General features: G+C 33.2%; 1 protein-coding gene across 1 annotated transcript; it reads left to right on the top strand.

The window, feature by feature from the left end:
• Nucleotides 1–4,263: 4,263 nt before the first annotated feature.
• Nucleotides 4,264–12,979, top strand: LOC133198590 (uncharacterized). The gene is made up of 6 exons (XM_061334654.1): nucleotides 4,264–4,350; nucleotides 7,713–7,901; nucleotides 8,805–8,931; nucleotides 10,422–10,547; nucleotides 11,302–11,460; nucleotides 12,578–12,979. Exons 1-6 carry the CDS (start codon nucleotides 4,347–4,349, stop codon nucleotides 12,627–12,629), a joined length of 657 nt encoding a protein of 218 aa, XP_061190638.1. The 5' UTR covers nucleotides 4,264–4,346; the 3' UTR covers nucleotides 12,630–12,979.
• Nucleotides 12,980–14,196: the final 1,217 nt, after the last annotated feature.

Raw genomic sequence — 14,196 nt, 5'->3', positions numbered from 1 at the left:
CGAGGTCCCGTGTCGCAGTAGGTGCTGGCACGAAAAGATCCCTCACTGCTCAATGGCCGTAAGTGCCGAGTATAGGTCAAAATTTGCAGCCCTCCAACGGCAAATGGTGGCGTCTCCATATGAGTGAAAAATTCTCGAGAGGGGCGCTAAACAGCAAACAAACAAACAAACATAAGATGTATGTACATATACTAGTATGTGCTTCTAATATTCGAAAAGAAAAATCAGTCCACGAGTTTTACAATGTTTTATACTTGGTTATACATGTATTTGTTTCTGTATAAAACTACAAAAGTTAATAGGTGCAGATGGGTTTCAAACAGACAAATTTATGGCGAATAAAAATCGAAAATCAGCTTATGTATTTATCACAGATTCAAGGAGTGTTCGGGAAGAGGAGCGAGGAAGAGAAAAAAAAGACTACACTGTTAATCTGCCTCTGCCTGGGTATATTTTGTTTTATATCATTGGATTAGGCGTCAGTGGGAGTATTTTGCAACTTAATTTTCTTCGTTACAAAATCAATTTCTGTACAAAAAGACTGTTTTCTTTCACACAAAAAAGAATTTTGTACTAAGAAGGAACCAGAGCTGTTAATTGGCACTACTTTACGTCACCTAACTGTGTCTGGTAGAGTGAGAACGATAAAGACATACAGAGACACCGACTCTCTCTCTCTCTCTCTCTCCCTGTGTATCTGTCTATCCCTATCTCCATCTCTCTCTCTTTCTCTCTCTCTCTTTCTCAATGTGTTTTTCTTCTGTCCGTATGTCTGCCTGTCTCTGTCTATTTTAATCTCTCTGTCTCTGTTTTTTCTGACTCTCTCTTTGTCTATTTATATCTCTGTCTCTTTTTTGTCTGTTCACGTCTTTTTTCTATCTCTATTATTTTTCTTTATCTTTCTCTCTGTCTCTCTCTCCGTCTGCCTCCCTCCATATCTCTCTCTCTCTCTCTCTCTCTTCGTCTGTATCTCTTTTTTCTCATTCTATCTCTGTCCCTCTATGTCTGTTCTTTCTTTCTTTCTCTATCCCTTTCTTTCACGCCTCTTTCTCTGTCTCTCTCTCTATCTCTCTTTGCCCCTCTGTCTTATTCTCTCTCTTCTGCTTATCTCTATGTCTTTCTCTCTCTCTGTTTTTTTCTCTGTCTCTCTCCTCTATCTCTTTCTCTGTCCGTCAGTCTCTCTCTCTCTTCCTCTCAAAATATGTCTCTCTCTCTCTCTATCTCTACCAATCTCTCTCTGACTATCTCTGTCTTCTCTCTTTCTGTCTCTCTCAGTCTTTCAAGAATCGCTCAGACTCGATCCTCCAAGGATTATGTACACAGATTCTGTTGTTGTCTTCATCGGAAATCAAGCTATCGAGTAACCATGCACCTATATTTGTATGTTACTTGTAATAAATCAATACTCTTGTTTTTTGGTGTGTTTTTTTTTTTTTTTGTTTTTTTTGTTGTTTTTTTTTGTTGTTTTGTTGTTGTTGTTGTTTTTTTGTTTTTTTGTTTTTGTTTTTTGTTTTTGTTTTTTGTTAGGTTATGCTTGAATTGGATTTCCTTGGAATTGAATTAATTAGGACTCAGCATATTGTATTAGGTTTAAGCTTTTTTTTTCTTCTGTAAATTGGACCAGATGAACTCATACTGAGTCTTGTAGGCTCAGTGATTCTGACACGAGCGAATTGATGTAAAATTTAAATCAAATTTGTTTAGATTTAATAATATTAGTGTGCGTTTCACACGTTATATCCCGGCGTGTGTGTAAGACGGGGGATAACTCTAATTCAGACTCGAACTCTAAGTGCATCTGTAAAATTTGAGTGGTCTAACTTTTCATACTATACCACAATATTATCATAGGTTGGTTGTGGTTCCGTTGCTGTTACGTATGATGAGTGGTGGTTAAGTATCATTAGAAAGGTTACCTTTTGCTTCTGGAAATAAATCATAATGGATGGAAATGTATGAAAGTTGATTATAAAATATGTCGAATAGTAAAACAAGCATTCTGAGAGTATTGCATTAATACTAGTCCCCTACCGGCAAGTGTAATCTGGTTCCGTTCCCGTTAAGAATTGAAAATGCCATAATTCCGTCAAAAATTAATGAAGCGGGACGAAATGCAAACTTGTTCTATAACTAATCAAGGTAAAGCCACATACCAAAAATCAGCTCAATATCTACAAGCGTTTAGAAGAAAATTGCGGAAAACCCGCAAAAATTGAAAAGGCGGTAATTCCGTCAAAAATCAATGAAGCGGAACGAAATGCAAACTTGATCTGTAACTCATCAAGATACACTCACATAATTTCAGTTGGTCCGGAGGGGGGAGGGCACAAAAAAACTTCTCCTACGGCCATGCGACGAACATATAAAATTTAATTTCATTATTGTTGCTGTTTTTACATGTAGAAGTGGTTCATTTTGTCAGTGCCGTTTTTTTTTTCTTCCCGTGGTAGATCCTTCTCTATTAATTTTTTCTAGAGGAATGTATTTAGCATAGTTCCGTTAAAATAACTTTGACCCCTTCCTCACACAGAGGAAAATGGGACCTAGTGAGAAATTTAAAACCGTATACAATGTATGTGTGGGAAACTTCTTGCTTTGTAGTAAGAATTTGTAAGTGTTAAAGTTTTTTTTTTTGTTTTATTTTCGTTTTTTTTTTTTTTTTGTTTTTTTTTTTGTTTTTTTGTTTTTTTGTTTTTTTTTTGTTTTGTTTTTTTTGTTTTTTTTTTTGCACCCTCTCCCCCAGCTTATTGATAAATTCGGTGTATAACATTGGTTTATTCGGTAAACCTTGCCCCTTCCACCTACAGGAATTTTTTTGTTTGTTTGTTTGTTTGTTTTTTTTTTTTTAATTCTCTCAAAACCAGATCACTGGTAGAGGAGATACATATATACAAATATATACAGCTAAGGATAAAAATAGACAATTATTTAAAGAAAGGGGGGGGGGAGATAAGAAAAAGATAAACAAAAGCCCTAACCCCCTCCCTTCTCAGATTTATTAAAAAAAACTCAAATGAGCTGGGTCTTTTTATTGTTTATACTCACATCCTCCCCCTTTAAAAAAATAAATTAAAATTTCTTGACCCTTGAAATGTAAAATGAAATATAAAGCGTAATTACATTAATAGCTGAAATACTTTAAAATTGACAAGGACAACTCTTCTATTCCCATACACTAACAGGTCGACCCCCTAACCGTAACATCGTCTACAACCCTCTGTATTGTACTTTGACTGATCTGTGATAGCATTATAATTACTGGGAATGTCATGTCCATGCTCCCTTTTGTCGAAATCCATCGGGTGTGAAATGCTAAGTGACTGCCTGTACCCGACTCCATGTTTATAAACCGGACGCTGGAAAAGTTTGCAAGGGTTATAAAAACGGAAAAGTACAAGCTGAAAGAAATTAGCAAGCTTTAAGAAGAAAGCTAGTTAATTTCTTCTATTTTCATAAGTTTGATGAAGTTCAGGTTTTATTAACATTGTTCTTCTGTTAGTAAAATCAAGGAGAGAGAGAAAGAGAGAGAGAGAGACGTTCATTTTTCGTATTTGATTTGTACTTAGGATTTATTTCTTTCACGATACAGGAAGTGTAAATAGGCTTTATGCGAGTTTATTCCTCCATGAGAAAATCTAGACCCCACAGTGATTTATTCAAAAGGTTAAAACTCCAAGTATAGGCTGACTAAATATTGATCGAAGACTTGTAACAAGAGCTAGGGATTATTTCAAAAAATGCTGACCTCTCTTAAAGGTTTTATCAGACATTTTTGTGTTTTAAAAAAAAAAAAAACTTGTTCATAATAAAATCAATGATTACCTACAAAAGATTGATTTGGGTCGATACTCAATTTGCTTTTAATTTTTTAATATCTATGACTGCTGTACCATGAACATTTTACGATTAACGGTAAATTACGGCATTGTATATAGGCCCTAGACATTAATTGAATTGCCCTGACAAGTGTACATGAACGCTATATTCACATCGTATATTGAAAGTTTTCATAACGTGTATGTCATGTTTTATGAGAATATAACTCATTACAAATAATTAATTGTCATGAAAAGTGTAAATAAGTAATTTATATATTCGTCAACTTGTGACATATACCCTGAAGAGTTTTATTGAACATGACAACAGAAAACCAACCATGCATGAAATGTTTTGATTCTTGTCACATAGACGCTTGAACACAGGTGAAAAAAAAAGTGTGAAGAGACATTTTTCAGTGTCCGCTGATGTTTTATTTTACATAGTTTATAAACTTAGAATTGGGTATGGTCCAAACAACGAAAATTTATTGCAAGTGAAGGAAAACAGTTAACCTGTGGACCGAAAATATGGGTAAGTGTTTATTCATTTTTTATTTAGGCAACGCATTTTTATTATTGGCATTTAATTATTTACCGAAAATTGCGTAATTTGCAATTCATAAATATAATTTCTAAGTGAAGAGTTTGCACCTGAATGCATTCAAGGGACAGTTTATTTTTATTTTTTAATTAAATGGAGTTTTTTTTTAAACACATGATATTTGGAGTTTAAGAAGAAGTAAATTATTTAAATTGTACAATCTGAGGTGTTTAATGACTTGTTTTTCTTTCTAACTATTTCCATTTTTATGTTATTATTTACAAAATAATGAATCTTACACGACAGTTAAAGGTTAATGTATTTATACCGAGGCGGAGAGCCGGAACAGGTTGACCATGCAGTTTAGTACAAAGTGTGTTTTATTTAATATCAAACCAAGTTCTTAACCACTTAACTTAAGAAGTCAATAAGATTATGTATAATAATCTGTCTCAGACCTACTTACGAGATTACTCCATAAGTTGGCTTTGTTTGTTTTTAATCAAAGTTGCCCTTTAAGAATGTCATGTTATTTAAAGGTCTAAATGATAGGTCATCCAAAAATAGATAACATGATTAAAGATATTGTCATTTTTTCAATGTTATTTGAAAGAGCATTAAAACCTATGATAGCACTCATTAGTCCAGACTCAAAGAACAACTTTAAAAATGTGAAAGTTGGGGGGGGGGAGTTAAAATTGTAAATCATTTGTCATTTTTCTACATCAGAATTAAAGCATATGACACCCCTTCCAAATCCTCAACCCAACCCCCACCCCCTATCCATCCCCAGATTCTGTCGGATCTTTTTCATGTTGAATTGTGATGATACAGATACAACGTTATTTACTTCTATATGGGACATACCTGGACATAAAACACAAGCTGTGTACAATTGTACTACGTGCCCACAGGGTGCGTAGATTGATATCATTTGTCAATGAAACAGCTGGACTCTAATCAATATTAGTCTTTCCTTTAAAACATGGCTTCAGTTTCAAATGCCACGCCCACATTTTTCTACCATTTAGAGCATACATGTATTTTAGATTGTGTACGGACAAATAGCAGTATATTAAATAAATAAATAATATTAATAAATGATTAACACTATATTGAAGCCACATTACCCAAGGGGATAATATCATATATAGTTATATGTATCAGTTTGATTGAGTGAAAATATTAATCTTTTTATTACGATAGAGTTTACGTTAGGGAAAATTCACTATAAGCACTGTTATATTTCGGGACCATTTTTCTTCAGTAACACAGAAGCGTTTTAAATTATGCAAATTATTTGCATCATTAATGATTTAAATTGCAAAACAACTGAAGTAAACCTCATTTTTCATTGTCCAAATGAGAAATCGAGAGAAAAAAAACTGACTTCATTAATCTGTGAGATTTTTATAATGTAATGACAAGTATTTATCGTACCATTTCGGAAGGCAACAGAAAGAAACATTTTAATGTCTTCTTTCAAACCGTCAGCGTGGAAGATTGATGGTATTTAAGTATTTCCTAGGAATTCCGATAAATTGACATCTAGGAACCCTATTGGTCAAACTTTTCATAGGATTTCTAACAAAAGTATGAACGTGTAGGGGTATTCCATCACAAGACCAGTCTATAATTATAATTTTTTTGTTAGTGAGTGGAGGATAAACAATTAGATGTAAATATCATAGATTTTAGATCATAGCTAAGCAACAGCTTGTCCAAAATTTAATGCTATTCTAACGACATATGGTGACCCTTGATTAATTGCATGCTTAATGATAAACTGGAGAGTAGTTCGCTTTCATGCTGTATAAAACTATAATAGATAGCAAGGGATCAGTATAGAGTCCATTGTATTATAAATTTTGTGAAATGAGAGAGAGAGAGAGAGAGAGAGAGAGAGAGAGCAATTTAAAGAAGGTACAGATATATTTAAGGAGGTGATATATGTATTTGCGGGGATTATCAAATATAGGCCTATATCTATTCCACCCACCTTCGTTTTTTAAGGGTGTGTGTGTGGAGGATTGGGGAAGGAGGTATGTGAGAGAGAGAGAGGGAGAGTGATACTGCATCGTAATTTGTTTTAAAATATGTATATGTACCTTTTGAACCATTTATATGTTTTTGAAAGAGTAAATGAATGAAGAGCACTGAAGTACTTTTTCTGGCATCGATCATCCGTTCTTATTTGAGCAATTGTATTTGATAATTCTGTTATATAGGTATGAGAGAATTTTACTGAAATATATAAATTATTATGAGATAAATTTGTTAGAATATAAACGTGAAAATGGAGGATGATTGAAATTAAGAAAATACACTGTTAAACACATGTAAAATTTAAAAATGGTCATTATTGTCAAACTCCGGTAAATTTTGTCTTAAATAAGAACCATTCGACCGTTACTAGTGTACACATAATTATGGCACATTTTTTCAGTAACACCCCCGGGATTTAAAATTCTTAGAGACGTCAGGCTTAAAATGTCAAAACGGAGAAATTTAAATTTTATGATTCATGAGTTGAAAAACAAACAACACTCTTGACCCCACTTTTACCTCAGATAATAAACAGGTAATCATTTCTCAGTCTAACGGGAACGAGAGAGGGAGATAAGAGTTGTCGTTCTTAATAAACAAGTGATTAAATAATTTTTAAATAATTTTGTAAAAAGAAAAAAGAAAAAAAAAAAAGAAAAAAAGAAAGGCAAAATGTAATTTTGGAATAGGTTACTTATAGTCAAGCATATAGCGATATCAGTATTCAAAGCTTTCTTGAAAAGAAAATTCAACCGTAAATATATCCTTGAGAGTGAATTATTGACAAGGAAAAAAAAACATTATATTATCTCTGTGGTCCTTACTACTCTTGTATGAAGTCAACTGATAAGTTACACATCTAGAACGGCATATTTCCTTTTCACTTTAAACAGATTTCTTTTAATTTCCCACTTTTTTTTTTAGGAAAACATTTCTGAAAGGAATGAATTTGTAGTAAAAAGTTCTTCACGACATTCACTACGGGAGTTATTCCCCTTTTTACCATTCCTCTTACAAGTGCTATAATTCAGAGAAGTTAAACCTTACTTTAACAAGACAAAAAAGTCCATGTGAAACATGTAGTTGATGTTTCATTTTATTTATCTGATGTTACTGTATGACGCGTCGTTTCCTCTCAAATTAAAATTTTATCCCTAATTTCTACATGTGCCTAAATTACAATTGTCTTTGTCCTACAACCAATGATAGTAGCAACTTTAGCGAGGGTGACATAGTCTGCTTAGATCTGCTTAATATCAGACAATATAACAGAAAAATACATTTATCATTTATGAATTGATTTGCAGCTTGCCCGGATATAAAACCCGAGTCCGACGTGGATTTCATCCTCAGTAGTTACAACACAACCGTTGGTACAGAGGTTCTCATTGGCTGTAAGAAGTTTGGCTACAGATTGGAGGGACCATACAATGTCACGTGTTTATCCAATAGCACGTGGTCACCCATACTCACGTCGAATTCTCTGCAATGTAAATGTACGTAATCGAAACGTGTACATTCTCCCGTTAAGGTTCGCCATCCTTCTGTTCATCTCTATGAAATTTCTCTTAGTGTTAATGACTTTCGAAAAGAATTGTAATTTATCATTATTTATCATAAGAATGCAACCAATTTCAAAGTACCTTGCGGGGAAAAATTGACAGAAAATTTTTAAGTTCATAATTTTAAAGAGTAAAAAAAGTCTTTTATCCAACTTAAGTCATTGAACCTTAAAAGAGGAAGGTTTGAAAAATCTGGAGACATTCATGGACAAAGTATGTTGTCAATTTTAAATCGTATATATACATGTATCTTTAGTTGATTTTGACAAATAGTGATAATTCCTCAGTTTAACACAAAATATACAAAAAGAATAAAGGTCGATACATATAAATGTACCTGCATTGTAATTCCTATTATATATACACTGTTATAATTACTGAGTTCATACCCGAAAATTGCCTGCTATTCTCATTTTGATAATTTTCAATATAACGTTATTTTCAGTTTTATGTTATATATAAGAATAAAACATGATATAAGGCTTACCAGAATTAATATCTTGATAATGACTCTCATTCTTCTAGTATGCAGAATTGTCGTTCGTTCCTCTCTCAGACATCTCTGCAATGGGCTCGCGTCAAGATTTTTGACATAACGTTAAAAACATAGGATTTCAAGGATTATTTCAAATTAAACATAGTTTTATATCTATTTAATAAATATCTATCTATCTTTAAGGACTATCATTACCCCAGACATTTAATTATAATGAATTAAAACAAACGCACTATTTCTCGTGCTTATCACTGTGATATACGCGAGCCGACGACAGAGGTGAATGTATGAGCCGATGGTAGAGATTGAATGACTCTGTGTCCCTCTATTTTTTTATTTAGGGACGGGGGAGTTGAACATGTACGAGAAGATCGTGATAGGGACCGGAGCGGGCTGTCTTGGACTCCTCGCATTCGGATTACTTCTAATCTGTTGCTGCTCATATATACACAATCAAAACCAAAAAAGGTAAATTAAAGTAGTAATGAATCATGAAGTTTACATAATAAAAACCTTAGAAAAAGGATTGCAGAGAATCACTTTATTAGTATTCACGAATAACGTGAGTACACACGTTAATAAAGTTTAAAAAAAAAAAAAAACAAGATGTGTTTGTGAAACACTATTCCCCCTTATGGCAGCTTATTGCTAAGTAAAGTTTCTCAAATGCAAGTCAAACTCTCAGAAATGTTGGTACCCAAAGAAAAGGTTTATCTCAAGGAATGTAATTGTGAAGTATGACAGACCTTGCACCAACCGTTCAAAAGTTATGGCTAAGGTTTAAGTTTTTAAAAAGTAAGTTGAACATCAAGGTCAAATGGTGCCCAAGGGAAGCACGAGAAAATACACATGTGAAATATGTCAGCCCTAGCACCAACCACTAAAAAGTTATGGTCAATGTTAAAATTTTCAAAAGTAGATCAAACTCCAAGGACAAGGTCATGAGGTCAAAAATACATGTATTTATATCCAAAGAAAGGTCTTTTCAAAATAAATCTACAAAAACCGTATCACCAACTATTCAAAAGTTAAAACCAAGGTTAGAGTTTGGTAAAATTTTGCAAAAGTCGGTCAATCTCCAAGGTAAAAAAATATTGAAACCCAAGGAAAGGTCTTTTCACAAAATATACCCACGTAAAGAATGAAAGTCCTAGCATCAACTGTTCAACAGTTATGACCAAGGTTAACTTTTTTTTTTATCAAAAGTAGGTCAAAGTCCAAGGACAAGATCATGAGGTCAAAAATATATTATATCCAAGGAAAAGTCTTTTCAATATAAACATACATATGAAGTATGAAAGCTCTAGCACCAGCTGTTCGAAAGTTATAGTCGAGGTTAGAGTTTGGAAAAATTTTGCAAAAGTGGGTCAATCTCCAAAGTCAAGAGGTCAAATACGTTGGTACCCGAAAAATGGTCCTGTCACAAGAAAAAACACTTATGAAATATGAACACCACAACTCCAACCAATCAAAAGTTATGGGCAAGGTTAAAATTTTTGCGGAAGAAAAGACAGACGGACGGATATTGCAAAAACTATATGCCTCCAAATCTTCGATTACAGGGGAATGAAACTGCTTCTGCCATGATAAACACAAATAGAAATACCCAATGAAGATTTTTAGCTGTATATACTTATATGTGTACCATAGCGAAGAAATGTGTCCATTGGTATCTTTGCTTTACTTCATGAAGAAAAAATTATCTCTTATGTTTGCCTCCCACTAAAAAAAAGTTTGGAAATCTTACAAATTATATACTAGAGAGAACCTATACAAAAGAATTAGCACAATGACAATGTCAGAAAACGGTTATATAAACGTATATTGCATCCCGATTGTCGACGATCGATGTAGTACGGGGATACTGTACACATACTTAATTAAGCGGCTTTTGTACAGCTGCTTTTGTCAGTTAATCTTTAATATGGAAGGTTCAGTTTTCATTTTTTATTTTGTAGAAAAGCAGCGAATCAGAGATCCTATTCACAGTTTGATCCGCCCCAGAAAGATCACCAGTATAGTAATGATTATATCAGACAGAGTGGACCCTACGCTGACAGGATAACTTCGGGGGACGGGTATAAGTAAGTGTTTCTACTAACCCCCCAACCCTCCTCCCTGAAAACAGTCCGGGGACGGGTATATATAACTGTATCTAAAAACTCGACAGACAACAACCTTCGGGAGGGGGGGGGGTATTCTAACGAAAATCTGTACCTAAAGCGTAAACAAGAGGGATTGGTATATTTATATGTAGATGAAAAAGGTGAGGATAAGGAACAGTGATCAAATTAAAAAAATAAACATACATAAAGTTGCCTTGGAGGAGTTGTAATGTCTTTTGCTCATAGGAACGACACGTCCGAGACAAGGACGGCAATAAGGTTTAATTTAAAACAGTTGAGTTATAGGACATGTGAGATAAGTGCAGATCATCAAGGGATATAAAAACACCTATATACTCATCTTTCTTTGTCATAATTAGCTGATCGAAAGGGTGAAGGCATGAAAGAGCAATATGCTTTTTATGGGACCTTCAACGTTGTCGTGATTTGTTTTAAACTTTTCCATTTCGTTAAACTGAGCCCACTTGGTAGAGGATAAATATCCAAGGCGAACACATACGAGAGGAAAATAAACAAAACCCCAGCAAACATTAGACTGTTTTCTCCTTTTTTTATACCATTGTAATAGCGATAAGCATCAATTAAACATTCTTAAGTATTCAAAAATCCGTTTAGTGTATGCGAACATACACAGGTACGTCATATTTTTAACGTTTCATTTTTACTCATTTAAGAAATGCCTTGTCTTGACATAGCTTAATCATTCAAACAGGAGACCACAAGGTGTTATAGATGATCCAGGCAGTTATCATGTGTATACCGGAAGAAAGGGAGACAACGACGGGAAGCCAGCATATCAGTATGATAACCGAGCTTTCGAATCTCAGGACCAGAGTTTTAACAGTTTACATCGGAAAGATCCGCCATATTGGTAAATATTTTACGACTGACAGCAGTAAATAAAGTATAAAAAATTCAAAGACATACTTTGATAATACATTTGTTGTGTTAAAAATATGATTAATATTCGTTCTTAAAAGCTTATTCACAACTTGTGATGGTGAATTTTATAAAGAAGTAAATCAAGAGACAATTAATTGTTGATATAAAAAAAAGCACAAAAACGATTTAAGAAAATACATATTTCCTCATATTCCAACTTTTCCACATCACCTGTAATATTTTTTTTCATATTCCCTTTAAAAGAATATTATTGATAGAGTCTTTTGACTGATTGTGCATCAGTTATCCTGTTTAGCTTGAAAATGCTAAAATTGAAACATTTTTTTTTAATGTGATAAGGCTTTAAAACTTATAGGGTGAATCTTTCATATTTATATACGTGAGTATGGTATATTCATTTTTATTTAAAATAATGGAAACAAAATATGTTTTCCTAATTACTGAACACACTATCAAGGGGTGGTTTGATCACGAAGTAATTTGATTTTTAACTGAAGTACAAGATATACAGATGTCATTTATGGAAGGTTTTGCACTTTTTTATTTTTGCAAGATATTTCTTTCCTTCAGTTATGCACAGTATGTTTTATTACACATTTTATCAATTAGAATTCTATTTTCAAAAAGGCAGGTATTTTCATACGTGATTTGCTTCTATTATCACAAATATTTTGAAGAGTCTTTAAATTGTTCCATAAAACAAAGAGAGGGGTTTTTTTTGTAGTAAAAGTAAAAAAGCAACGCTGCGTCATGATGTGATATTTTTTTTTCAAGTTTGCAGTTGTGGAAATAACACCGTTTTATAGCTTTGTTAGAGGGAACTTATCAATGAACATAAAAAGAATAATAAATAGAAAAAAATCTTACTGTAGTTTGGCATGATTTCAAAGTTTAAACTTTAATGAACCATTTCATTTTCATTTGATAGACAAAATTATTCAGAATTTTATATATTTTTAGTTTGATTATGTTCAATTTTTAAAAATTGAAATATGTGATTGTCACCTACATATTTGTGTATTTGATTGATGTTGTATATCATTTCTAAAGCTCTATACACTGATGTCAGAATACTTTTTTTGCAGGAATGGTCAGATACCACGGCCACAGATACGAGACACTAGACATTACTACTGACCTATTATAAAATCTTGTAGTCAAATGTACTCGTATATAGCGTCATAGTCACTTGACCGGATGTAGCACCAACTACAGATGAAAATGTCACCCTAACCTGAAAAAAATCGGAGTAAATCAAGTTCAAGAGGATTCAAAGAGATATCTTACCATATCAAGAAGAGTATATAGATGTAATCACATTCTCTAGCTACATGAAACACTATGCAATCAGTGTATACAATCATGTATCTTATCGATTAAGCTACGTTCTTATGTTTATAATGAGAGAGTAGCTCGAAAAGCGTGCAACAGATCATAGATAAACAATGTATGGTTCTTTTCATACAATAAATAGTATGCACTGTAAATTGTTAAATGTGGGTATATTACATATTTGAAAGTTAAAGAACTGTTAAATGATAACTATCTGAACCCTTTAATATGATATTATAATATTGATATTATGATTTAATATGGAGGACCACCTTGTTTATCAGGGGAGAATTTTAGAATTTACTGAAATTATGAAGGTTCTCTCTCTTCTTCATGACTCCCAGATATGATATACAGCTTGACAAGATATTTGGAAATATTTCCCGTTCATTTAACCTACCTGTAGTTACAATTCCAAGTCAGTAAAAACAGTAATTTATGTTCTTATGTACATTTCTCACAGTGGAGTTCCAAAAATGTTGAAGACTTAGATTTAGGTTAGAAATAAAATTTCAGCGCCTAATCGCTTGAAGTCAAATTTTACAGCGATTTGCTGAAAAAAAAACTTTTGAGGTTGGGTTTCAACTTTTTAAGCAATGTAAATGTTTTCAATACAAGTTTTTTTTATCTTGCTGAGCCAAAAAGCATAATTCGGAACTAGGCAATGAGATGAAAATTTCTGTTTGTGATCAAAAATCAAAAATCAAACCTTGTTTCTTGTAACAAAAGCTACTACTGCGATAATGACCATGCAGGAAAGTCTAGCCACTTTGAACAATGGTGGCTTTCTTACATTATATTATACATGTACATTATATAACATGCCATGGTTCTACAAGTAGGCCTAGCTTAGCACTGCTGCCAGACAAAGAATGAGAAGCATTCGTTATTCCTCAGTCCTAACAACACTGTACAACTTCCAGTCTTAAAGTTTGCATAAATTGAATCTCCCACAGACAGTCACATATGTTTTTTTTTTTAAATCAGCAGATTTCATTCCAAAAATTTATATTTTGTATCTACAATAACAAATGTAAAGAAACAAGAGTTAAGTCATAAGAACTAACACAATGTCAAATACCTAAGAAGGAAGTCAGTATCCCTCCAGAGCTTCCGTATCTAGTGTAACCATGAAAGTCAATCAAAAAACTCAAGCAATGATACATAAAAAATACGAACCACCCTTTTGATATTCCAAATGACACAGCATCAACAGACAAGTTAGAATCAGTAGATGTTTGGATTAAAATAATGCAATAATCAGGGGCATGGATATATAAATAATCAACCCACTAAACAAGGGGCCCGTGGGCCACATCGCTCACCTGAGCACACTGGCTAGGAAAAAGCAGAAATCAGTTCAGTATTGAAA

The sequence above is a fragment of the Saccostrea echinata genome, unplaced genomic scaffold, assembly GCF_033153115.1.
Source record: "Saccostrea echinata isolate AGI-Se365-2 ecotype Australia unplaced genomic scaffold, CSIRO_AGI_Sech_v1 ptg000033l, whole genome shotgun sequence".
Lineage (NCBI taxonomy): Eukaryota > Metazoa > Mollusca > Bivalvia > Ostreida > Ostreidae > Saccostrea > Saccostrea echinata.
The sequence above is the reverse complement of the archived record's forward strand: the minus strand, read 5'-3'. Positions and strand labels throughout refer to the sequence as shown.

Bases quoted from the DNA above. Each gene is read 5' to 3' on its own strand.
- LOC133198590 (XM_061334654.1), top strand. The intron at 7,902-8,804 runs GTACGTAATCGA...TTTTTTATTTAG, and splicing joins GAATTCTCTGCAATGTAAAT to GGACGGGGGAGTTGAACATG. The intron at 11,461-12,577 runs GTAAATATTTTA...CTTTTTTTGCAG, and splicing joins CGGAAAGATCCGCCATATTG to GAATGGTCAGATACCACGGC.